Below are 25,973 nucleotides of genomic sequence, written 5' to 3'. Positions count from 1 at the left end.
AATCAACAATATCTCGCTCATCTAGACCAATGTTGCATGAAGCGGGAGCGAAGCGAAGCGGAAGCGGGAGCGCGGAAGCGTCATTTTCCAAAAATCTAGGAAGCGAAGCGTCCGCGGAAGCGTCTGCTATATATATATATATTTTTATATTTTTTTGCATTTATACTCAAAACAAACATCCCAAATACCAAATTAATTGTAGAAGACATGAAAACATGCATATTTTTGCATAAATCAAGATAGATATGGCATCCATGATTCCATTGTAGTTACTAGTATGTACAACAATCATCTATATTCTAGCTATTACAAACATACATCAAATTTTTAAGCATATTATAAAACATAAAACATTTAAGCATATTATAAAACATAAAACATAGAGCATATTATGATTTATCTAGCAAGTGAGCAACTGTCAACATTTGTCATGTCCAAAATTCAAATAATAATGTTTACAAAATATGTCACTTGGTCACCGCCAAGCCAAAAAGGTTCAAAATTCAAATTCACAAGTCTACAAGTCTAATGAGTAATCTATGACAAAAAGTAGTAGATTGTGAATATATCTACTAATCTCTCCTCCTTCCACCACGAATAGAACGTGATGGCGGGCCTCCACGTGGTGGCAATGAAGAAGATGGTCCCTGTGTAAGTCGTGGCACTGAAACTGATGAAGAAGAACCCCCTGTTGTTGGTGTTGAACCATGGAACCTAGGAACCAAGGGACCAGATGGGGGTGGGGGTGGTGGCATATCAACACGGTCATCATCATCCTAGAATCGCTCAAAAAATTCATGCAAAAAAAAAAAACACTAGTTAACAAAAAAATTAAAAACATGAATTAGAGAAATGCTTTATAAGGGAAAATTGGAAAATTCATACCACAATGGACATACCTGGATAAGAGCATCCTCTAATTGCTCTAGTCGCAACACTCCATCCTCCAAATTGGGCTCCTCTGGATTCTTGTCCCAAATCAACAAGTCTTTATTAGACTTTGCATCTTCACAGTAATGGGACAACAATCGCAAGTTGTAATGAACATAAACCAAGCTCTCTGCCCGGTCTAAATTCAACCTGTTCCTTTTAACACTGTGGATGAAAGAATAAGAGCTCCAACACCTCTTTGTAGAAGAAGTGTTTACCACCTATGATAGCACCCGCAATGCCAAACTCTGTAGAAGTGGAGTACCCCCTCCATGCATGTTCCACCACTCAAGAGCAGAAAAAGTCTCTCGATCTTGAATTGCATGCATGCTCCCAAATGGACCAGTGTTGAGCGTATAGTTGCTCACCTGTCTCCGTACCAATGCAGCCTCCTCCTCATCAGGGATTAATTTACTCAATGCAGCCATATATTTTTCGTGAACCTCTCTATCTTGGTGTGGTTTTTTCCTGCTTCCCCCCCCAGGTGCTGGTGTTGAAAGCCATGATGGATGATAGTATTTAGGTGTCAAAACATATGCTAATGCATGCAATGGAATATTTAGCATTTCCCATCGGTTTTGCACCTCTACACGAATATAATTGTACAAGGTGGTATCTCTAGGCTCAACAATGTCTTTAATCTGCCCCAACATGCTATCCATTTGCTCATACACCTCCCCAATTATTGGTCGATCTGAATCTGCAAACTTGATCATGTAATAAATTGGTTTGGTGAATTGCAAAACATATTTAACCTGTGACCAAAAGTAACTGTCAAGAACAGTGTCCTTGACTGCATTAGCACCATCTGTGTCAGTGTTAATTTCATCCCATGTTTCAGCACACACCAGATTAGTTAAAGCTTGTCTCACCCTCACTAGCCGCCTAAAGGTGAGGTAATAACTAGCAAATCTTGTCTTTGCAATTTTAAGCAATTGCAACTTGGAGTAAGTGCCATAGAAGTAGTTTACCCTTGTATGCCCTGTGATGAATTTAATGAGCTGCTTCCCTTTCCTGTAAACCTCAGCAATCCACCCACAATCTTTGTGTTTCACAATATCATGCATCAAAAGGTTCAATGTGTGAACCAGGCACCCAGACCAAAAGATGTGTGGATGAGTACGCTCAATAATTTTTCCTGCTGCCTTACAATTTGCTGCATTATCTGTGATCACTTGAACCACACTATTCGGACCAACATCTTTGATTGATTTCAATAGGAGATCTGCAATGTTTTGTGCAGTTGCACTGATGGAGGAGGAGTTATGACATGCAATAAATACTGCACCACTAGAAGAAACACCAAGAACATTTATCAAATGTTGGTTTCTAATATTTGTCCACCCATCTGATACAATGGATACCCCAGAATCCACCCACTCATGTGTAAAACGTGTCAAAGCTCTTTGAACCTTAGCTTTTTCTCTTTCTAATAACACTGTTCTAGCTTTCTCATAGTTGGGGGCCTTGTATCCTTTTGGGGCTTCATTGATGGCCTTTACCATGTCATGCCAATAGGGAGAGCGAAGCACATTGAATGGTACACCGCAAGCACAAAGAAAACGGACTATCTTTCCATCCACATCATCCCTCCCAGCAACATTAAGGAAATCCCCTATTGTTCTTCTACCTCCAGAGGTTGCAGAAGTACCATGAGGAGATGGGCAACTACCAAATTTAGAGGTTGCACTTGAATCAGAATGAGTTTTTTGTTTCTTGTTTTTTTGTTGTGCAGCCATCTCTATTTGGATGTATTTTCTTCTTTCTTCAGTTGAAATGTTTGGGCAAATTTGTACCCCCACATAACCGTTTTTTTCATCACTGTCCAGCACCCCACAAAGATGCCTCCTCAGACGGGTATATGAACCACAATATGGTTTTCCTCCATGACAACCATGAGGGCACACAAATTTGTAAGATCCACCACCCTTTCCCCCATCAAGTTTGGTCACATAGTTCCACAAGGGTGTTGATGTACCTTTCCCATCTTGTGCTTCAGTGTCCCCTTCAAGTTCATCCCCTTCCTCTTCAAACCCTTCCTCCTCATCATACATTGGGTCACTACTATTAGGACCAAGTTCATCCCCTTCCTCTTCCCTTCTATTCCTCACCCTTGCCATCATTAAAACCAAGAGTGGAATGATACATAGAAGCCAAAAGAACACCATCTTGGAATATGGATATAGGTGGTGGACAACCTGTAAATAAAGGAGCAAGTAGAAACAATGGGAAAGAGTAGGAGAGGGAGGAGAAAAATACAATTTTTTTTTCAAAAAAACAAGGGAGTTTGGGGTTTGAACTTACCTCTTTAGCTCTTGTAGATGAAGTCCTCCAAGCTCTTGCTCCAAGCTCCTCCTCCTTCTCTTAGCTCCTCCTTCTTCACTCCTCCAAGCTCTCCTCTCTTCTCCTCTCCTTTCCTCTCTTCTCTTCTCCTCTCCTCTCTTCTCTTCTCCAACTCTCATAAACTCAAAGTGAGAAAATGAGGAATGAATGGGAGCTTTATGCTTTTCATTCCTCACCCTAAACTCACCCTAACCCACCCCCTCATTGCTAAGTTAAGTTAACTTTAAAAAAAAATTAAAAAAAATGAAGTGTTTTTCCTTAGCCCGCGCGGTTTTTTCGGAAGCGCTCCGAAGCGCTCGTGAAGCGTACGCTTCCGGGCCTGAAGCGTGGCGCTTCCGGAGGCCCGAAGCGCCATCCGAAGCGCGCTTCGGGGCCCACGCTTCTCAAAAACCAGGAAGCGCATAAAAAATTAGGAATCGCGCTTCGGAAAAGTTGGAATCGCGCTTCCTTGGGCGCTTCCGAAACGCTTCCGTACGGGACGCGATTCCGGCCTTGGATCTGGGGGGGGGGGGGGCGCTTCCTGCAACACTGATCTAGACTTTTGATTCGACTGCCTTTTTTTTTTTGAAATTGGGTGATTTTTCAAGAGGAGCTCAGATCTACAATTAGTTCCATGAAATTTTGTAAAAAACTGAAAAAATCACTGGGGATGACTTAGATGCCCATGATTTTTAGTCAAGTTTTTTTTGCAAAACAATTGATTTTAAATCAATGGTATCTCCCTCATCCATACTCAGATTTGGACGATTTTTTTGTTTGAATTGTGGTATTTTTTTGCAAGGAACTTAGAAATGCAAATTGTTTTTGAAAATTTGCACGAAAATTTCCAGATCTGATCTGCGAACTCATTGCTTCAATTTTTCCAAAAAAAATCCTGCAAAAAGGGAATACTACATCTTCATAACAATGATATTCGTTTATGCTTTGGATATGTGACAGTGATCTATATAACAATAAACTTTGTTATGACAATGAACTTGATAGTGAACTTTGACTATGGCAGTGACATTTGACTATGACAGTGAGCTTGACAGCAACAATAGTGGCAGTAAGAGTGTAGTAGTGTTGTGCAGCGGTCGGATTTGGTATTGAGATTGAACGAAGATGAATTGTTCAACCGCTAGGGTTTGATATGTAGACTGGTAGAGTAGTTTATGATAATGGATATTGACAGCTAGGGTTTGGCGTGCAAATTAGGCAGAGGCATATTTGTGTATGACAATGGATATTGACAACTACGGTTTGGTGTGCGGATTGAGCAGAGGAAGATTTGATTAACAAAGATTGTTTTGTAGATTCTTGGTTTGTAGTTTCCTAGTGATATTGAGCGCATGTGGATCGAGTCTGAAAATTGTGAAACGTGGTTCACTGTGGTGAGCTGAAGGTTGGAGCCTTTAGGGCAAGTTGCAGTTTGCTGTGCAGGGTGGCAGGGTGGTGCAAGGCAGGAGAGTGGAGTGTCCTTCAAGTCGGAGCTTGAGAAAAGTTTAGGGTGGTAGGGCAATGCTTGATGGAAATCATGATTCCCGTTAGACCAAAACCCACAGGTGTTGGTCAACAATCGCATCGCCAGAGATAAGGATCAATGAGAGGCGGTTATTCCATGTCACAAAACACACGGGGAGCGTTGGTTTATCCAATGTCCAACAATCTCCCCCCAACATGAGCTGGGTGTGTATCGAACTCGTGACCTACACTCTGATACCACTTGTTGGGAATCAGGATTGTCATTAGACCAAAATCCACATGTGTTAGTCAACGATTGCATCGCTGGAGATAAGGATCAACGAGAGGCGGTTAGTCCATGTCGCGAAACACACGGGGAGCATTGGTTTATCCACTGTTCAACAATGTTAGGGTAGGTTGGAGCTTGTGCAGGGTGTTGTAGCATCCTTCCAATAACATTTGGTGAATGGAGCAGTCAGAGCTTCCTGTAGGTCAGAGCTTGTAAACTTGGGTGTTGGAGCGTCCATCCAATAGCAACTGATAAACATAGTGTTGGAGCATCTGTCAAGTTGTAGCCTGTAAACTAGGGGGTTGGAGCCTGCTTTAGTTGTAGCTGAAAATGATGGAAGTTGGACTTCCTATTGATGTACATATTGAAGACAAATATTAAGAAGTGTTAAGTTGTTTTTCTCTCGCAAAGGTTTCCACCTAAAAACCTCTAGTGTCTACTGTCTTAATTCTGTGCATTGTTGATTGGTGTTAATGATTGTTTATGTTTAACTAATGCTAATAATGTTTAATGCTTTGAAAAGTTAAAAAGACTAATTGAAGTAAGAAATACTAATTCACCCCCCTCTTAGTATTTCCAACAGTTCTCTTGCTCTAGCCTTATGTCATAGCTGCCAAAATACTTTTTTATTTGACTACTAAGAGAATTAGTGAAGGCCTCATCTAGGGTATTCTTTTGCCCAAGCTTGATGTTGAATAAATTGTTAATGGTTAGTTTGCAAATGATCATTTCTCACCATTTTGGAAGAATGTGAATCTGTGGATAACACAATGGAATGTTTGGACATATTTTGAACAACTTTGGGCTTTAAAACTGAATTGGCTTTAATCCAATGTTAGTAACAAAAGCCCTAAAGAGATCCGTGGACAATTTGCTAGTAGATGGTGGCCATGGATCTACCTAAAACACTTTTCAAGTTCTTGGTTATATTGTTTACTTTTCAAAACTATCCAAGAGAGCTTAAGTGGGCAGAGAAGAAGATAGAAAAATGTGTCACTAATGCTTGACATTGTCTTAGCCTGTTTTGAAATTTGCAGAAATGTTTTGGTAGCAACTCATGTCTATTATGCTTTTTGGGTACATTCTATTACTAGCATGCGAGATCATAGAACATTTTTATAAGTTTTTTCTTTGGGCTAATTTTGAAGGATGAAAAGGCTTCTATTGAATTAATTGCAATGTGCTATATTTGAGCAGTTGGGTTGGTATGGACATTTTCAACTCTCATACCCAAGCTCAGGCATTGTGTGATAAATGGATAACCCGAGCCTCAAAAGTTTAGGAGGCCTTGGAGGCGTTCGTAACAAGTATCAACAATTTGCCTCATATGGCAAGAAAGTTGGTTGGGACTGATCTTTCTATATCTTATTCTCACCTCAAAGTCGAGATGAAATGTATCTTTGTGGCCCAAAGCATTTGGAAATTGTTTGAGGCCATTGAATTTCCACTATGATGGAAGGGAGATAGTAACATAATTGACTTTTCTTTCAATGGTCGATTCATTTGGTGGTCACTAGCGTTCTATGAAAACACTAGGGTGCTATCTTAAAGACCTTGGTTCTCAATGCTTAGGTTTTATAGATAAGTTACCAAGATTATTTTGGATAATTTGACATGGCGTCTAGAGATTGGTTACCTTGCATTGACTTTAAAGAAAAAATTATAATAATAATGTACATAATTTTTATTAAACAAAATCGAGAATATGGTACTAGACTTGAGGTTGTTCAAGCTTGGTGTCCATTCCCTCAAGAATTGGTGGAAGGATTGGTAGTGGAGTGCCTTAAAATCCTTTCACAAATAGAAGTTGGTTGATGGTTATCACTAGCTAGATGGGAGATTGATCTTAGACTCTTGTTTGAATAATTTGTGGAGGTTCAAATTCAAGCAATCCGCTTGCTTGTTCAAGGTGAGGATTATCTAGAACCCTTGTTCTTAAACCGAAGAAATCCTTTTTTCCTGGTCTCTTATATTGGGAGGTCTTGCAGTCGATCATTGCCTTATCTATGTTGGAATCCTCAATGCCAAATGCCATATTTGCAAAAGGCCAGAGTCTCTCAAAAATATCTTTTATTTTGTCCTTTTGTGAAATTTGCTTGGTGGTGGGTAGAATTTACAAGTCTTTATTGTTGTTTATCTATAATCCCATCTCTTTTAAGGACTCGTTGTTGAGTGTTAAATTGCTTTGGTTTGTAGAACACCTCATATGACATTGTTTATTTTAATATGGAAGAAAAGACATGACATTATCTTTATTAAAATCCTAATAAATAGATTTTTTTCCCTAGGTTTATGGAATATTCATATGAATGTTTGTTTATTGATTGCAGTACAAGTACAAAAGGTTGAGTTGGATGTAGTTGACCTATGCCAACTATTAGATTACGGGGCAGGTCTCCATGCACCATGTTTTGTGAGCCTTAGGTTCCTTCATCTCATTTATGGCAATCCTGATAGAGTAGTGGTCAACATAGACATAGGGCTAGTCATTGCCTGTTAAGAAACATGAAGATTGCCTCCGAACTAGCCTTGGAACACTTAAGAGCTGGTTGTTGAATGACAAAGTTCTTATGCTTTCCTTGGCAATGTCTAAAGTCGAGAAGTTGTTCAAATAAGATAACTATGTGTGGGAAGATCGAGGGCTAAGAAGTGTGGAAAAATGTGGTAATTGCTTTTCACAATGTAAAAATGGTGAATTCCAATTGTAATATTTAATGTATAGGAATTAGCAAATCCATTCATTACTTTTAGGAGCATAAAGCAATTTTCTAAATCCTCTATTCTTTTTAAAAGGAAAAAGGATGAATAAAGAAGGAATGTCTTTGTCCTAAGAAATTCTCTTCTTGTGTGCTTTTTGGAGGTTGCTTTATTTCTTTAGCTTTGCATTTTCTTTGTCTTTAGACTAACAACAAAGACTTTCATGGTATTGGAGTTGTCTAGGTTTAAGTGTTGATTTGGGGTAGCATCGGGTGTGCTCTAGCCATGAAAATTGGTGGAGAGGCTACAGCACATGAGATCTCCAAGATCTAGAAATGGTTTGGACAGATTGTACCCGGTTTGGGAGATTTCAAAATAATTAATATTTTTATTTGAGTTCCTAAGTCTAAACTTAGGAAAAATAAAATATTAATGGGTATTAATATAAAACTAGGTTAGAAGGTTCCAAAAGTCATGGATTAAGCCAAATCTAATCTTTAGTCGTTGATTAGAGATTTAATCTCGGCCATTGAAGGATCAATAGGAAAAGTATAAGAGGAGGCTTGAGGGTCAGTTGGAAGAGACACCATAGTGATCAGTGATTCGATTTGCTAGAGCGAGGTTGCTAAGCAAAGTCGAATCAGTGATCAGCAGCGAGGGGCAGTGAATACTGTACAGAGAGGTAGAGATAATGTCGAGAGACAAACACAAAGGCAGAGAGCGAGAAGCAACAACTAGAGTAGGCCATGCAAAGCACAACAAAGACTGCGTAGAGGCCAGAGGGCCTGCGTCATCCACGCAGAAGGCAGCAGGAGTGATGCAGAGGGTCCCAGAGGCTGCGCAGTGCCTCAGAGGGCTGACGCAGAGGGTTTTGAAGCTGATGCAACCCTTCAGAGTCGCTGGAGAGGGTTTCGTGGGATAGGTTTTTTGAATACCTGTTTTCGAATAAAGAGATATTACTGTCGATTGTTTTTCTCTGCCGGGTGAGCCAATTTGGCACCCAGTTGTACTCAAGGAAACACTGCATAATAATAAACACCCAGAATAGCTGCACCGGTTTTCTCGCATTGGGTTTTTTCCGGGGACAAGTTGTCCAAAAATTACGGTGTCACTTGTGTGTTTGTTTTCTTTCAGCTGTTGATCTGTATATGTTGAGACTGCATTGTGTTTATTTCATTATTTATATGCTTTAAACAACTTGTTTAGAATTAACAAGTAGAAGAAATAAACCAGAAGAATACAGATTAAATTTCTAACAGATAGACTTAGAAATTTCAACATTAAGAGTTGTTACAAAGTTATTGTTAGATTTTCTAGTGGCTTGTCAAAATGTGTTCGGCTTCAATGGAAGAATTGAGGCTAAGGAAAAACAATTAAACAATGTCGAATGGCAACAGAGGTGGATTGTGAAATTTAATGGTTACAACTTCACTCTATAGAAGATAAAGATGGAAGACATGTTGACAAATAAAGATTTGTAGATTACTATTTTTGGGAGACCACCAAATATAAGTGATAAAGAATGAATCAAGGTGGATAGGAGAGAAAGATCTGCTATTTGTCGTGCCCTTGCATATTCTATGATTCTTCATGTCTTTGACATCCCATCAGTAAAGGAGATGTAGGAGAAGCTAAATACTTTGTATACTTCAAAGTCATCCCCACTCATTGGTTAATAATATGGTGTTGAGAGGAAAGTTTTTCACATTGAAGATGAAGTAATGAGCAATGTTTGCCAAACGTTTAAATGAGTTTAATATGTCGATGAAAAAATTGGCTTTTGTTGGAGATTAATGAAGTTTGAAGGATCAATGTATTGCCCTTCTCATTAGTATGTCAGACTCATGGTAGAAATTTGTAATAGCTTGATAATCTCATGATTGAGACCTGCGGGACATTTATTGAATGAGGAAGTAAGGTGTTTTTTGGCAGGAGTGTTATTTGATTTAGAGGTATTGTTCACGAGAGGCCGCTGTATAGAAATGAAAGACAATGGATTTCATGGTAGATTCAAGTCCAAGGGTAGATTAGCTACTAGGAAGAGAAAAATCACAACCAAAAAGGAAATATAAAGAAGGATTGTCCTCTTTACAAAGGAAATAAGAAAGAGGATGCCATTGTGGTGGTCTCTACTACCAAGGAGGGCAAGGGAAAGATAGGCATGCATTTTACTAGCTCTTATTTATTTTCTCAAGCCTACAATGAAGCATGGCTTATAGGCTTTGGAGCATCATTTCGTATGACTCCAGTGGTTTGATTCCTACAATGAGTTAAATGGAGGGAATATCTTCTTAGAAGATGATAGAGCCTATAACATATTAGGTACATGATCCATTCCAATAAGATATAGAGATGTAGGAGTGTCGTTAGATTTTCAGCAGGAGTGTCATTAGATTATTCACAAGAGGTGGCTCTAGAGAAAGGAAAGACAATGGACTTCATGGTAGATTCAAGTCCAAGGGTAGATTAGCTAGTAGGAAGAGAAGAAGCACAACCAAAAAGGCAATATAAAAAAGGATTGTCCTCTTTACAAAGGAAATAAGGAAGAGGATGCCACTGTGGTGGTCTCTACTAGCAAGGAGGGCAAGGGAAAAATGTGCATGTGTTTTACTACCAGCTCTTATTTATTTGCTCAAGCCTATAATGAAGCATGGCTTATAGTCTTTTGGAGCATCATTTTGTATGACTCTACATAGGGAGTGGTTTGATTCCTACAAAGAGTTAAATGGAGGGAGTATTTTCTTAGGACATGATAGAGTCTATAATGTATTAGGGACATGATCCATTCCAATAAGATATAGAGATGCAAGAATCTATGCTCCACTAAGACTCTGGGATGGGGGGACGTAGGTGTAGGGAGACGCACATGGGGGATATGTGGGAGTACCCTCAAATTTTAGGGAAATTTATGGGGGATATAAGAGTAGTCTAAACATGCTACAATTTTCCCGAAAAACAATAGAAATTCTAGCGCGATTTTGAGAAGATCTGGTAGAAACTTATGAAAATCTGGGTTACAACTGTCAAGCTTCAGAATTTTGAGCGCCCTGAGGATTCTTCATGGTGCTAAATCCATTTTTGCCATCAAAAAAATGATTTAAACACTTCGAACAGTTGAATTACTTAAAGAATTTTCACTAGTTTTCGGCGATAAATTGACCATATAGGCAAAATTGTGGTCTCGTTGGACAACGTTGGGGATTATATATATAAAATATTCAAATTCGTATTTAATAATGAAATCATAAATATGTTGATCCATACATAGTTGAATTAAGTAATGAAATACACTGTTCCATACTCATCATTCATAATGATATATACATCATTCATACTCATCATTCATCCATACACCACGAGATTCAATAATGAAATATATTAATCCATATTCATCATTATCATTCTAGAATCTACATCGATTTAAAAATTAAATTCATCATTCATCATTCTATATTTTAAATTGATTTAAAATTTAAATTCACCATTCATCATTCTAGAATCTAATTAGTACTAAGCAGAATAAACTATAGTAGATAATGAAGTCTAAAGACTGGAATGGTAAATTGATATAACTCGAACTCAAAACTAGTAAATAATGACGAGTCAAAGAATCAGTCTGAGGTCGTCAATATCTAGAGTCAAGATTCAAAAGTTGAAATTGAAAATAAAGATGAGCAATGAGCATTAAAGGAGTGCCACGGGGGAGGAGAGGTTGTTAATAGGTAAGTCAGATAGCGCCACGGGGTAAGCTGAGTGGAGGTAAGCTTGTTAAGCGGAATGGGTGAGTTGGGGATTGCAAATTAGTGTATGTTTTGATATTTGTTATATATTTTTGTTATTTTTTTTTTTAATCTAAGGTATTAGACAAAATTGAGAGGGACGCGTCCCCCGTCAAAAGGGGTGCTTTTTGGTGTCCCACTTTTGAGGGGGGATACGTCCCTCTTTTTAGGGGGGATGCCCAAAAGCACCCCTTTTGGGAAAATGCGTCCCCCACACGGGGGAATGTTTCACCCCGTGTCTCCCCAAAAGGGGGACGTGGGGAAATGTTTCCCCAGGTGTCCCCTTGCCCTAGGTGTGTGGGAAGTGTGAGGTGCGTGCATCCTAGCATGGGGGACACGTGTTACCCCCTATATTCTCTTTAATAGCGAGAGGCATAGGGATAGCGATAGAGATAAATCAAAATCCATAGCCTTCTGAATACCTAGTGGTGCTGCCCTACTGAGATCTTCGAGAGTCCAATAAAGGACAGGCTTTTTCCAAGCTCCGTTCTACCTGTTTAGTCGCTCCCCTTCTCCTCTGATTAGCCTTCGCTAGACCTATTATACCACTATACCGATTCTATATTCCATTCCGAAAGTATATAACTAGACCCATTATAGATTCTATTACGAAAACAACGACTAGCAGCATATTGTAACGCATTGGATTGGTCCGAAATAGTTGGTTGGTTTGCCCCGTGAGTGGTAACCGGGCGGAACACTGACAAGAATTAGCTGTTTGTAATGTGAGATATGTACTTGGACTAAAGAGGAGTCTTCTTTTAGTGGCCCAGTTCACTAATGCATGGGTTGATGTGATTTTCACAAGGAATATGTGCAAGCTTGTGAGAGGTGCATTGGTATTGGTTTAGGGCATCAAGGTTGGTATTTTTATAGCTTGGATTTTATTACTCATGTTAAGGTTAGTTGTAATGCTGCAACAAATGAAAAGAGTCAAGTCATGAGGGAAGCATCTAAAGGATTTGAAGGATGCATGCTAGTATAAGAGGATGAGCCACTTGAATGAGCATAGTCTACAAGACATGCTCTCCAAAGGAGCAATTAAAGGTATGAATTTTAATTTTGATTCTTGTATATTGGGTAAACATGTAACATTTAAGTTTTATTTAAGCTCTCATAGAGTTAGAGAGATATTAGACTTAGTGCATATATATATATATATATATATCCAATTTTAAGGTCACAACCAAGATAGACACCAAATTGGTGTATGAATCCCCCTTGTTTGTGGGACAAGGGACCCACCTCTACACAACAATTTGACTGCTAAAGTCTACGAAAACATATATATTGTAGCCCCTTCTGGTTTTAAACCTGTGACCTCTGACGAGAAAACACATCCTCTTAACCATTAGGCCCACTAAAGTTGTATTTTCTAATTATTAATTTTTTTGTATCCCATAGGAACCAAACAACCCACCTGACACGTTGCTACTAGTAAACCTTTGGGGGTCTACGACTTTTCCTCCTTTCTATAAACTAGGTTACGACCGGGGGGATTTGAACCTTGGATCTCTCAGTTTTCATAGATTTCACATTACTTCGATCACCATTTGAGCTGCCCCCCTGGGACTCAATATATGTGGGCCTTTTGAATGTGGCCTCTATTGTATCTTGGCCTCCTAATGTGTCCTCTATTAATAGGCCTATGAATGTGGCCTCTATTGATATATATGTGGTCCTTTATTGGCGATGTTCAATACTTTTCCACTTTTATAGATAATGTTAGTGGGAAGACAAGGGTTTTATTTTTGAAGAAGAAAAATGCAATATTTAACTCAATTTTGTTGCTATAGTGGTGTTATCACGCAAATCTATGTGCACAAACTTGCATGATACTTTTAGACAATCAACCTTGTCATTGAGAAAGTCTCTCCGTTCAGACTTCTTGTGTAAAACTTCAGTTTGATTAGTACACAATAAAATTTCACTTCGGTTTGTTGATGAGCAATCAAAAGCAAGTTGATCTTGAAATAAAGTTGGAATGGTTGATATCAGATTTCTAAATATAATTGTAGCAACAAAATTAAAGATGAAGCGAGAAACAAATGTGTGCCTTAAGTGAAATAAATCCAAAACAAACGCACTCTAGGCTATTATCACACTGCATACAAATTTATTCAATGGCCTCCAATACATTGAAAGAGTTTGAATCAAACATAATCGAATAAAATCACAAATTACCCAAAAAGTTGGTTGCACCATAATGAGTTCAAGGTGATAGGCTGCCAAGACTTCTTTCACTTGCGGTGAAGGTAGTGGTTTGAGAAACTAGAGCATGGAAAAGTGAGATATCCGTTGCTACCAAGGTATCTAGGAAAAATGAATTGTCCAACCCTTGTACTTCTTCTTTGAAATGCCTGCATAGCATATTCTTTCCATCCTCAAGACGTAGTTGGGCTGTTCAATGAGAGAAAGAAGGCCACGAAAAGCCAAAAAATTGTGTATACATAGTTGGCTTTCTTGCTTTTGGGATGATTTGCTTCTCATTGGTTTGAATTTGTGTTGTTTACCCTTTCTTTTCTGATTTTTGCAAATAAAAATATGCCAGGATTGATGTTTAACCATTTCTAGAGTCAAGTACAGTGTTGTAGGCACCGTCGTCCCCTCCCCAACACACTCATTGGACCTTGGAACCATGCATTGCGCGAAACCATGGCCAAAGCATCCTTGAAGCTGCACTTCTAAAAAATGGAATTGTGCTTCGGGCTCAATCCGCATGGTTCCTAAATATTTGGAATTGCCACATGACAAAACATGCTTCCTTCATTCTTCCTAGACGCTCCTTATGTGCTCCCTAGATGCTTCCTATACGCTTCCTAGATGCTCCCTAAGGGTAATGTTAAATTTTTAAAGTAAAAGGATGGATGTTACCACCCTTTTACTTAAAGATTTAACATTACCATTAATTGTTTTAGGATGTTTGCGAGTGGTTCCAATGTCATAGCACTTCTTATGGAGAAAATAGAATTTCATATCCCATTCAAAATTCAACAGACTTAATAGTTTTCTGAATTTCAAAATCAATGGGATTGTGGCATTTCAGTAGATTCTATCACATATGAGGGTATGTTGTTGATATTTAATTGAAAAACCCAAGTCCTATATGTAGCCTAGTGTTGGTGGTGTTGATTGTTGAACTTCATTGTCATGGCCTTAGCAAAAATGTACCCTTCTCTCAAATCAAAATCATTGATCAAACATGTTTTTTTCCTTAAATTTTCTGAGGAAATATCCAAGCAGATCCACCCGAAGGGATCACATCTCGTCGACTTATTAATAGAGCCTAACCTAAGGGCATCAAGGAGAATTGACCTGTGACCTCCCATTAGCAAGGTGCTTTAGTGAAGGGTACTCGACCAATTGAGCTAACCCTCGGGGCTCAGGCGTGTTAAACTTTTTCTATCATATTTTAAGGCTTGGTTAGGTAGTTTGATTAATATTGGGTAGTGTCAACTGATATCCCTAGAGAATTGAGGTAGAGACAAAGGCTAGACAAAAGGAGAAGAATGAAGGGTGATATGAATGATGAGGATTCCGATATAAGTGATATTGGAACATTGTTTGTCAGGGAGTGGCGGAACATGCATGGCGTGCTACCCGATAGCTACAATATTTGGCAACATAGGGGCTTTCACAATTGGCGAACACCTGTTTTGTAGAGAGGCGTTTAGCAGTTGACGTAGTTTATTGTTTTGGACGTTTTGGTTTTCATACTTCGGTGTGTAAATGGTCTATTTTGTAAACAATAACTATTTGGTCATGTTATTGTTGATAGTTGCTAGGTAACCTATTTTATTCCGTAAGTCAAGGGTCTACTTTCTATTATATGACTTAAAAGTTTACATGTTTGTTTGTAATTGGTAGAATCTAGATTCTACATGGTTCATGTTCAAATAATTAATCATTAATGTACTATGGATGCCATTTCTATTTTGATTTGTGTACAAATATGCATGCTTTCATATATTTTGCAACTAATTTGGCATTCTAGGTGTTTTCTTGTTTGGATATTCAGTGCTTTCGCCATCCCAGCTTCATGCATTGTGAAAACAATCAGATAGTAGTGACTTGGATTGGGTACTAAATCTTTAAATAAATTTCTATTCAATCCTTTTCTTAATCTGAAATTTTAATTGTAATCTATTTGCAAAACTGAGTATTTTATAGTGGTTTTCAACATAGTTGTAAAAGTTTGCAAAACCTATTGACAAGGGAATGCTTTTTATGTTTAACATTAACAAGAAATGTGAGCACAAAAAAACTGCCATAAAGACAGTTCTTTGTCTAATAGATCCTTCCTTGATACAAATTGAAAGTAGTGAATGTCACTCAACCCTTTTTTAAATTGTTTGAGATTTTTCATAATTGGCAAGTGTAAGGGTTGTGCATAATACTGTAAAGTATAGCTTGTTATCCTTCAAGCTTGAAGCAACTATAATGTTAATAATGAATTATATATATATATATATATATATATATATATATAATGTGTCCCAGCTGTTCCCCCGTCCCCAAAACCAGTGCAACACACACACATATATATGTAAGTATATATTTAGACACTTATGGGATGCTTTGCTTCCGAGGATTTTTGGACAATGATGCTTCCGTTGCTTTGCTTCTCAACATGCTCCTGCTTCATCCCCACTTTGTGCAACATTGGTCAAGACTCAAAATTTAAAACTGAAAATGAACAATGGACAATGAACCAATGTTATCAAACCAGTTGACAACAAAATTTGGAATTGGAAAATAACCGAACCAAAAAAAATACATATTCAATTCATGTGCATCCATTTGAATCCAAACCATTATACACAAATATGCAAAGATTCTCATATATATAGCAAGGGTGCATATAACCAAAATAACGCTAAGTTCAATCCATCTTTGAACAAAAAATACATCAACAAAGAGGCTCTAGATGGCCTCTATAGTCCAAAAGAAATCATGCTATAACAAATACCTACATATCATCAAAATCATTGCGTATATTGGAATTCTCATCTTCAACATCACCCTCTAAGTGTTAAAATAAGATAGAAAGAACTTAACATGTCATTGAGATTTTGTTTGATTGACGGGTACATTTTTACTAGGGTTATGATGAGGAGTTCAACAATCAATGCCATCAACATCGAGGTACAAAGAGGGCTTGGTTCCATACTCTCATATATGATAGAATCCAATTGAAATGTTGCAATTCCCCCAATACTGATCCTGAAAATTGTTGAGTCTGTTGGATTTTGAGTGGGATCTAAAGTTCTTCTTTGTCCATATGAAATCCAATGAGGTTTTACTTCAAGAATTTAACATTGCCATTAATTACATAGCATTAGTAGGGCCCTAGGGTTGAATATCAAGCTTCCCCACGAATAAACTACTGCTTTTAAGGAAAAATTCCGTGGGATGCCTAGACGTATCCCTTTACAGGGGGGAGGCCAAACTCTTTCCGAGGAGGGATTCCTGCGACCACCCCTTCTGGGGAAATGTGTCGCCCACATTGGGGAAATGTTTCTGCTTGCGTTTTCCTAAGTTTTCCCAAAATGGGGAGATGGGGAAATTTTTCCCCAGGCGTTCCCCTGTCCTGGGAGCGTGGGAAACGTGGGGAGTTCACTCCCCACCTTGGGGGACTTGTCCTCGTGGAACATGGCATATATACCACAGTCCTCTTCTCATTTTCACTGTGTAAACTTTACCGGACAGCATAAACAGAATTATTTGTAATCCTCTCCTGTTATGTTGTTTGATAGAGTTTTGTTGTTCAGTCACCACCCAAATCTAAATTCTGGATTAGCTTACCAAACTAGTAGTATGTGTACGATCCCTTTTCATCTGTGCTACAATTTGACAGCATATATCATCAATTTAATGCTGGTTCACTATGGAAAAATGCCCCTTTCATTGTGTTTCCTGTAGCTTGTAAAAATATCTTATGGTAAGGCTTTTGACAATGGTGATTCTATCTGTTCTCCCATATGCCCACCAACACACCGCCTTGCAACCAGTTCTCGACAAGATGGATGATGAAATCCACAACTTCCATCAATTTCTTCAATAATCTATTTTTTTCTGGTTTCAATGCGAGTTCTCAACTGGAGGCAGTCTAAAACCATTGCACTTTTGTTTTCATTTGTGACCAGAAGGTAGGCCCCTCTTCATAAACTAGTTTGCAATTGAGGGAAAACTCCATGGTGACACCCATGTGGCTTGGACAACACACTATTTAATTTTTTGTAGCAGTATTCTATAGCAATATGTCCTTAATTCTGCTGCAACTCTTTTGCTTGCACGAATTCCTGTAGCATATAAGGCTCCCCAAGCCTGGACATTGGGTAATTAGAGAAGGGCAGTGGGATTTCTTCTCATTGGTGAGGTCTATGCACATTCGAATGAAGAAAATAAAATTCTGTTTTGCAAACAAGTTATCAGATTTGACCTTACAACACTACTCTCAATTTTTTTCATTCTTTAGGTAGGTTTTATGTCCAGGACTTGAGGAAATTACTATGCAAATGATATGGAATGCAAAACCTTCCTTTATCTTCACATTTGTTGGCTATCAAAATATTGTTGGACTTGCCACATTCGACATCTTCCATTGCTGATCCTGATTAGTATGGTGCCTCTTTTCCTATACTTGTTGTGTGATCCATGTGAATAATGCTGGTTATGACCATGTCCTGTACTTGCACCCTTGTTTCAATTATTGTTACATGGCTCAAATGACTTGTGTGTCCTCCTTTGCTAGTGTGCTCTCATCTTGGCTGATCCACAAGAATTGTTTTGCCAAAAGAATAACGAAATCCTCAATGGATTAGGTTGAATGGGCATCTTAGCTCAATTGTTTTGGCAAAAACAGAAAATCTGCTTTTCTTTCCTCATTCATTGAATGGAAGCATCAACAAAAATCTGCTTTTCCTATCTTCTCCATGAAATAGAAAAATCTTGCTTTTCTCTAGCTTTATTCATGAAGATATCTAATAAAAGCTCCCACTCTCTCACTAAAACAATTCAACCCCATTTTCATGTGATTAAAAATTAAAATAATTAAATGAGGGTTTAATAAAATAATCACTTTATAACTTATGACTTTAAAGTCATAATCCATGACAATTTTCCCTGAGACATGATGTTGATGTTTTTAACAGGAGACAAGTATTTCTGCATTGGCTAAGTTCTAACATGCAGGAATCCTCCAAAGCCTCCTTAGGAAAATTGCTGAATTTATTGAGTAAATTGTCTTTATGATTTACCTTAATGTCTATCTTAGGACAAACACATCAATTAAGTTAATTAATCAATGTTGGCATTTGAGCTAGGAAAACTAAGAAATGTAATTGTAATTACATTAGTGAATTTGTTTTAATCTCAACCATTGATCTCATGTGGGTTAGGATTTAATCCTAACCATCCATCACTTTGGAGATTAGGGCTAGGGATTTAGCTGAATGAGAAATTATGAAAGCAAGCCTATGGAGAAAAGAAAGACAACAATTGACAGAGATTTGAGATATAATTTTTTTCAAAGGCCGAGGAGAAAGAGAAGTGTGCAACAACAAGAAGAAAATTTTGGTGAAGGAGATTGAGTGGAGGCTCTTCAGCAAGGAGGCCATACTAATTTCTAAGAACAAGTTTTGCAGGGGCTGCACATGTGGCAGTGAGGGGAGGTTTAGGAGCTAGCGCAGGGCTGCCTGTGTGATGGGTTGAGCTATGCGTAAGTTGTACAACCTTTTGTGGTGCAGATTGGATTTCTCAAGGGCAGATTTGTTAGGTTTATTTGTTGTAATGATTTTTGTAATTTTCTCTGTGGGCCAATTTCTAGTTAGGGAGCTTCGTTGTTCAAATAATTAAACATGAAGATCAACTGGAGGAGATTTTTTGTTTGATTGATTTCTTGTGTTTGCTTCTGCTATTTAATTTTCTGAGTTAAAATTTCCAATATGTTTTATTAAGTAATTGCGGAAATAATTTTTTTGGGTTATAAAAATTGTTAGGAATTAAAATCAGATCCGTAATTTAGAAATTAACACATGATTCAGATCCATGCCAAGTGTTGTCTTGATACACAAACTAGTGACAAAGATGCCACTCAACTCACTTTTACATGCAAAGGAAACATAGACCACCTCTCTGTTGCTAGTTAGGAACCATGACTAGTACCTGCACCTGCCAAATACATACAATTACTAATTTTAGTCATGCCTAAAAATCTTCTCAAAAAGTAAAAAAAAAAAGAACGTAAGTACAAATTTTGGCCAGATGACATACTAGCCCATAGTTACAAAAAAGCAAAAAGAATAAAACCAGAGTAAAATGTGCCATTCTGGATCTGAGTGAAAATGGTCTCATTGGACTTGCTTTCTCACTAGGATCAAGAAAATATAGTCAAGTTTGATGTGTGGGCCTGCATTGGATTGAATATCAGAAAAAACAATACTGCCCATAATAACAGTTTTCTGGAATCTGATGAAACTGAATATAAAAGGCCTTCTGATCGATGATCATGCCATGAAACATCTAGTAATAGACAGTGTGATTGAGTCTCACTGGATCTTAGCCCTTCAGTAGCAAGAGACACTACTAGGATTAACAGGTGGCAAAACAAACCAATAGAAAGGTGAAAAGTATAAGAAGACAATGGTGGGGAATATTGCTTAGAGGAGTTTCATGGATTCTATGAAATGCATGAGATTGGAAGGCACAATTTACACCTTATTCTCCACAACAGAATGGAGTGGTTGAGAGAATGAATCTAACTTTAGTGGAGAATTGATTAGAGGTTTTTGGGTTGAAGCAATTGGAACAGCTTGATACTTGGTCAATTTGTTACTTAGTTTAGCCTTGGGTGACAGAACACCAAAGGAAGCTTGGACTCTTTGGTTATGGCCCTTATATGCATGTACCTAAGGAATATGGGAAAAAAATTGGTAAAAATTTGAAAAAGTGTGTTCATTGCACCGAGAGGCGCTCTCTAGCAGAGTATGGAAGAGATGTTGTAATGTGTCCTGTCCTATAATGTCAAAATTTTGACTCGGTCAAATTACATAAAAAAAAATTTGAGGTAAAATAGTCAATTTACTGTTGGCGGTTTTTGGGCTCCAAGTTTTGCCAACCCATGGTTTTGCCAATGGTAATCCATCTTAATTCGGGATCTACCAAATGCCGATTGGGATCAGAGTGAAAAGAGGTTTGCACCTCAAGAGATTTGATTCCTCTTGGCTCTTGGTAGATCCAGAGTTAAGATGGATCTAGGCTGGTTAGATATAGACTCTAGAGAGCTTGTTGGAGTCAAGGGATACAAGTTATGGCTTCTAGATGAGCACAAGAGTATTATAGTCGAGATGTCATTTGTAGAGAAGAGGAACTTGGAGAAGTTGAATAACAAAAGGAGCAACTCAATGAAAGAGTGGTGAAGCGTCAAATTCCATCACTAGGAAAGCAGAATTGGGTTGAGAAACATCCATACTGTTTCATCATGAGTGCTAGCAACACAAAACAAAGTAGAATTGACATATGATCAAGCCAAGAGCTGACAACACAATATCTAATCCCATTGGAACAACTATAGTCTAGTTTAACCCCAGTATAGGACATGGTTGGATTAAAGGAACTCAATGCAAAATCCAATCATACTAGTGGAGAAGAATATAGGAGAGTTAGCCAGAAGAACTCAACAACCTAGGAGAAGCTAGAGAGCTAGGAATCAACCTGAAAGATATGGTTATAGTAGCGAAAATTTTGTTTGTTTTGGTGGTTTATCTTCCATCGGTGAGGATGATAAAAATGTGGAAGAGGCTTTAAATTGTCTTGAAAGTGTGGAAGGAATAAAGCCAATGAACAAAGAAATGAATCTCCAAAACAAAACAAAGCATGGGTTTTAGAAGCGTTGCCGTAAGATTGGAAGGATGTTGGCTGCAAATGGGTATTTAAAAATAATTTTAAGTTTGATGGAACCATGGGGAGATATAAAGCAAGATTGGTAGCAAAGGGATATTTTCAGTTTCAAGGAATAGATTACTAGGAGATTTTCAAAATGACTTCGTTTAAGATGTTGTTGGCTTTAGCAGCAACGTATGATGTAGAAGTAGAACAAATGGATGTCGAAACAACATTTTTTCATGGGTGCTTGCAGGAGATATTTATGGAGCAATCAAAAGGCTTGGTAGTAGGAGGCAAGAACTTGGTGTGAAGCTCACTATATGGACTGAAAGAATCCCCAAGGGAAAGGTACAAAATATTTGATAGATGTGTTTGGGAAAGGTTTTTCTAGAAGTACTGTTGATCATTGTGTTTATTCTAAAAGGTGATAGGTTTGTTATTTTGGCTCTATGTGGATGATATATTTTTGATTGGTAACAATATAGAGTTAGTAAGGGACACACACAAATCCCTTGTTGTCCAAAGTATCTGATATGAGATATCTTGGCGGAGTGCATTATTGTTCACATAGAGGTAAAAAAGGCAGAAAAAATAGAAAGATTTGGCTGATTCAGTAGAATTATATTGAGAACATTCTCAATTAGTTTGTGATGGAGACTTGTATAGCAGTAAAAACCCATGTTTCACCAAGTTTCCAGGACGGGGTGCAAAGAGTGGGGAAATGCACATGGGGGATGTGTGGGAGCACTCCAAAATTTTAGGGAAATTCATTGAGTACAGGGGTATGTCAGGGTCCCTATCATAGGGGTCCTAGTCTCTAAAAATATAAAAATAAAAATAATAATGATAAAATCCTGCCAATGACAATTCAACCGGTGCAAATTTGTCATTATGAAATCCAGTGGAATGTAATATCCCAAACTGAAAGTTTTGCAACTTCTCGAAATTTAATTGAACAAATGCTCCATATAAAATTCTCATTCATTTAACATAATATTACATGTAAAATTATACTATGTTGCACTGGTTTTGGGGACGAGGGAACGGGGGGACGAGTCCCCAGAATGGCTAGAGCGCACCCCCAAATTTTCAGGGGACGGGGGGTTGGGGACGGCAATATATCTCTCTCTATATATATATATATGCAAAATTCAATATTAACATTTTTAGTTGTTTCAAGCTAGTATTATGCACAACCCTTACACTAGTCAATTAAAATCTCAAACGATTTGAAAAGGGGTTGAGTGACATTCCATTATTGGCCACTAGACATGACCTTTAGCTTTAGCAAACTTAAGTGTAACTACTTTAAATTTGTAATAAGGTCCTTGAACAATCTATCAAGGGGAACCGTCTTTATATTAGTTTTTGGACTGTGTTTGGACAACGTCATCTCTCCTTGAGTGCGGATTGGGTTAGGCTGCCTCTCCTTGGCAGGCTGCAGTTCTGGACCCCTCCTTGACCCTGCGTTGACCAGCATTGACTGTGCTAGGGCTGACTGCAGTTGACCGAAGTTTGACAGTGATTTCCGGATCGTTTTTGGGCTGCTTCTCCTTGCTGTTGGAGGCTGAGTTGTTTGGGTTGATGACCGAGCTGATTGGAGGTCAAATCTGACCTGTTTGACCAGCTTTCACTTTGCTGGTTAGGGTTTGCTGTTGCTGTCATAAAATATCAGAATTATATATTTGTACTATCTCTCTCTCTGTGCTGAATTATTGAAGAATATAAGAAGAATTAATCAAGGGTTTCCCTACATTGGCTTGTCTTTTACTGTTTATGTTTATGTTCTATCTGCATTTTACTATCATGCTGATGTGATCGCTAATCTGGAAATTGATATTGGGCTAATAAGAAATTTGAATTAAATTGCTCTTAAGCATAGAACATACCAAATTTAACACAAACAATTTGGGGACATTTCCCAAGGGTCCAAAAGTCCCTGGAACGCAAGAACACAGGGTACATGAGCATTTTTGGGGGACGGGTCCCCGTGCAACATAGGTAAAATATAACCAATAGAATACGACAAAAGAACAACAAGATGAATAGGAACAATCTCAACTTTGATTATAATAGATAAATGAGGGTTTGCATGTTGATATAACAAACATAGCTGAGATGGGAAGCTGGCCTCAAGAATCTACTCCAATGCTGTGCTAGCCCTCCAAAACTGAACAAAAATGCCATTGCTAAGCTCTCCTGTGAATTTTGGATGAATTCACCAAGGGTAGATGGGTACTTGCCCAATCTCACTGAATCACCCGAGGGTTTTTGTCCTGGGGCTACAAATGAAGTAGAGAACCAAGTTCTCAAACCCCTCATACAAGAAGAAAGATCAAATCCAAGGTATCTAGTAATGGCCTTCTCCTCCTCTTTTTATAGATCTAATGGACCCCTCTAAAAACTCCTTTATTATTAGTATTTTAATCATTGAGCACATTTCCCTCTTCTTATTTCAATTAAAATATCTTTTTAATGTGGGAAAATGGTAAATTGGCCACTGTGCCTCCTCAAGCCACTGAAAAATCACTTCTAACCATCCCATCTTGTAGATTTTTTCGTTCCAGTTCCAACGAGCTATTACACTAAGGTGTTTCTGTGAAAATTCCAATACGAAATCCTATTGCAGCAATTGGTATTATTTCTCCTAACTGATAGATTAATTAATCAGTTTATTGGTATGACAACATTGAAATAAACACACTGCAACCTTCACAAAGAAAATTACGGAAAATAAATAGCACTGGAATTGAGAAAATACTAGCACACACACATAAAAATAACACCACAAAAGTTCCTGGAAAAACCCAATGCGGGAAAACCGGTGCAGCAGATAAGGGTTTTATTTTATTAAGCAACGATGAAAATTTGAGTACATCTATGGATGCCCAACTGGCAATCCAAACAACAAGAATATCTGGGAAAAATTATTGAAGGGAATTACCCTTCCTCCACAAGCAATCCACTATCTCTGCCCCTCACTCATTGCTTCAATTTCTAGCTCTCCGGCAGCTAACTGTTGCTACTCTGGAAATCAATTTGCCAAGGAAATTGAATTTCTAGTGATTTCAAGTGTATTCTCCAAATGCCCATCGATTTCCTCTTATAATCCACTGTTGGAGCACCAACGACCAAGATTAAAACTTAATCGGTGGCTAGGGTCATCTTGGAATCGATTCGTGTGAGTTTCTAGATGCTTCTCACCTTGACATAATTAATATTGATTAATTAACCAGTTTTCCTAAGTTTAGTCTTAGGAAATATTAAAAAAATGGTTAATAATCTAATTAAGTCACTTCTAGGTGGGATTTACTGAAACGATTTTTAGGTCTTGGAGATCTCATGTATTCTATTCTCTCCACCAAATTTCGTGGCTAGAATACATCCGGTGCTACAAAAACTAACACTCCCTCTTAGTGAGGAATGCGTTGTAGTGTTGCACACCATACCACAACACTTTGTCTCTGTATCATCTCTTGTTACGCTGCTGATGTCTGGTTGCTGCTGCTTACCAACTATTGTGCAACTCTGATGCTACACTTGTGCTGCTGCCGACACCGCTATACCATTGCCAACTCTACATTTGTACTGCAACTGCCTCTCATCTCTTGCTGCTGCCACTGCAACATCTGCAGCTGAAAAGCATCCAAAGTACTGAATCAACTGTGTTTAGTATGATGCTTCTGTCTCTTGAGTTTCTGACTGCTACTAGCATCTGCACTGTCACTGAAGAATCTGCGCTGCTGCTGACTCTGCACTGTGCCATCTGCATTGCTGTCAACTCTGCACTGCCCTTCCCAGCATCTGGTCGCTACTAGTCTTTGGAACTATCACTTGGTCTCTGACTGCATCAATTGCCACTGATCCATCCTGCTAATGAATACTATGGATCCCTGTAGCAAGGTAATGATCCATGAGGTGGATTCCTTAAGGAACCTGCTCAATCTCTGTAGTTCTCTGGGACTACAGTACAAAATCTCCCCACATCACTCCTGGAGGTATATCTGTGAACATTGCGAAGTCTTCCTCCGATTTGGAGGACAACCTATCGATCTCTACAGAGGCTGCATGTTGCTCCTGCTTCTCTGAGATGTCCTTCTTCCTTAGAGGACACTGTGTGTTGTAGTGACCAAGCTCACCACATCTGAAGCATTTGACCTTTGACAGGTTCTTCTTCTTCTTTCTCTGCTCCCCGTGTCCCTAACCAAGACCCTTTGGTGCGAGGGCCACATTTTCCTCCGCCTTCACCACCTTCGATCCGCTGCTACTGCTGTCACTGATAGAGCTCTTTAACAAAGCTCACCTCAACTCCTCTTGTTGCAGATCGACCCACATTCTGTCCCACTCTGGTAGCTTGTCTCTGCCAATATGTTTTGGAAAAATACTTTCCACTCCTCAGAGACACTATTTAGTGCCAACCTCACTAGCTTTGTTGGTTGAGGTGCTGCCCCAACAACTGCAAGCTAGTCTCAAACTTCTTGAATCCTAGTGAGGAAGGGATTTATGCCTTCCCCCATCTGCATCCTGATACATCTCAGCTTCTCCTCTAGGAACATCTTCTGGTTCTCGGAAGTGTCCTGATATAGCTTGGCGAGAGCATCCCACAT

General features: G+C 38.5%; 2 protein-coding genes across 4 annotated transcripts in view; one reads left to right on the top strand and one right to left on the bottom strand.

Moving 5' to 3' along the window:
* Positions 1-25,973, top strand: part of LOC149245292 (LisH/CRA/RING-U-box domains-containing protein) — a 205,648-nt gene that overhangs the window by 42,793 nt on the left and 136,882 nt on the right. The window contains exon 2 of one of the 3 annotated variants that reach the window (XM_089457748.1): positions 21,620-21,714. The exons of the other annotated variants lie outside the window; for them this stretch is intronic. The gene's annotated coding sequence lies outside the window, so the exon portion shown is untranslated. The remainder of the gene's footprint in view (positions 1-21,619; positions 21,715-25,973) is intronic. 3 annotated transcript variants of the gene reach the window in all.
* LOC149245293 (uncharacterized) lies at positions 415-25,973 on the bottom strand. Its single transcript, XM_089437910.1, has 4 exons — positions 25,898-25,973; positions 24,907-25,001; positions 900-1,151; positions 415-776 (listed from the first exon to the last, which is right to left on the bottom strand). Exons 1-4 carry the CDS (start codon positions 25,971-25,973, stop codon positions 573-575), a joined length of 627 nt encoding a protein of 208 aa, XP_089294036.1. The 3' UTR covers positions 415-572.

This window comes from Pinus tabuliformis, chromosome 7 (genome assembly GCF_031772625.1).
Source record: "Pinus tabuliformis cultivar Carrire ecotype Pingquan chromosome 7, CPIR1, whole genome shotgun sequence".
Taxonomy (NCBI): Eukaryota; Viridiplantae; Streptophyta; class Pinopsida; order Pinales; family Pinaceae; genus Pinus; species Pinus tabuliformis.
This window is presented reverse-complemented; position numbering and strand designations above follow the sequence as displayed.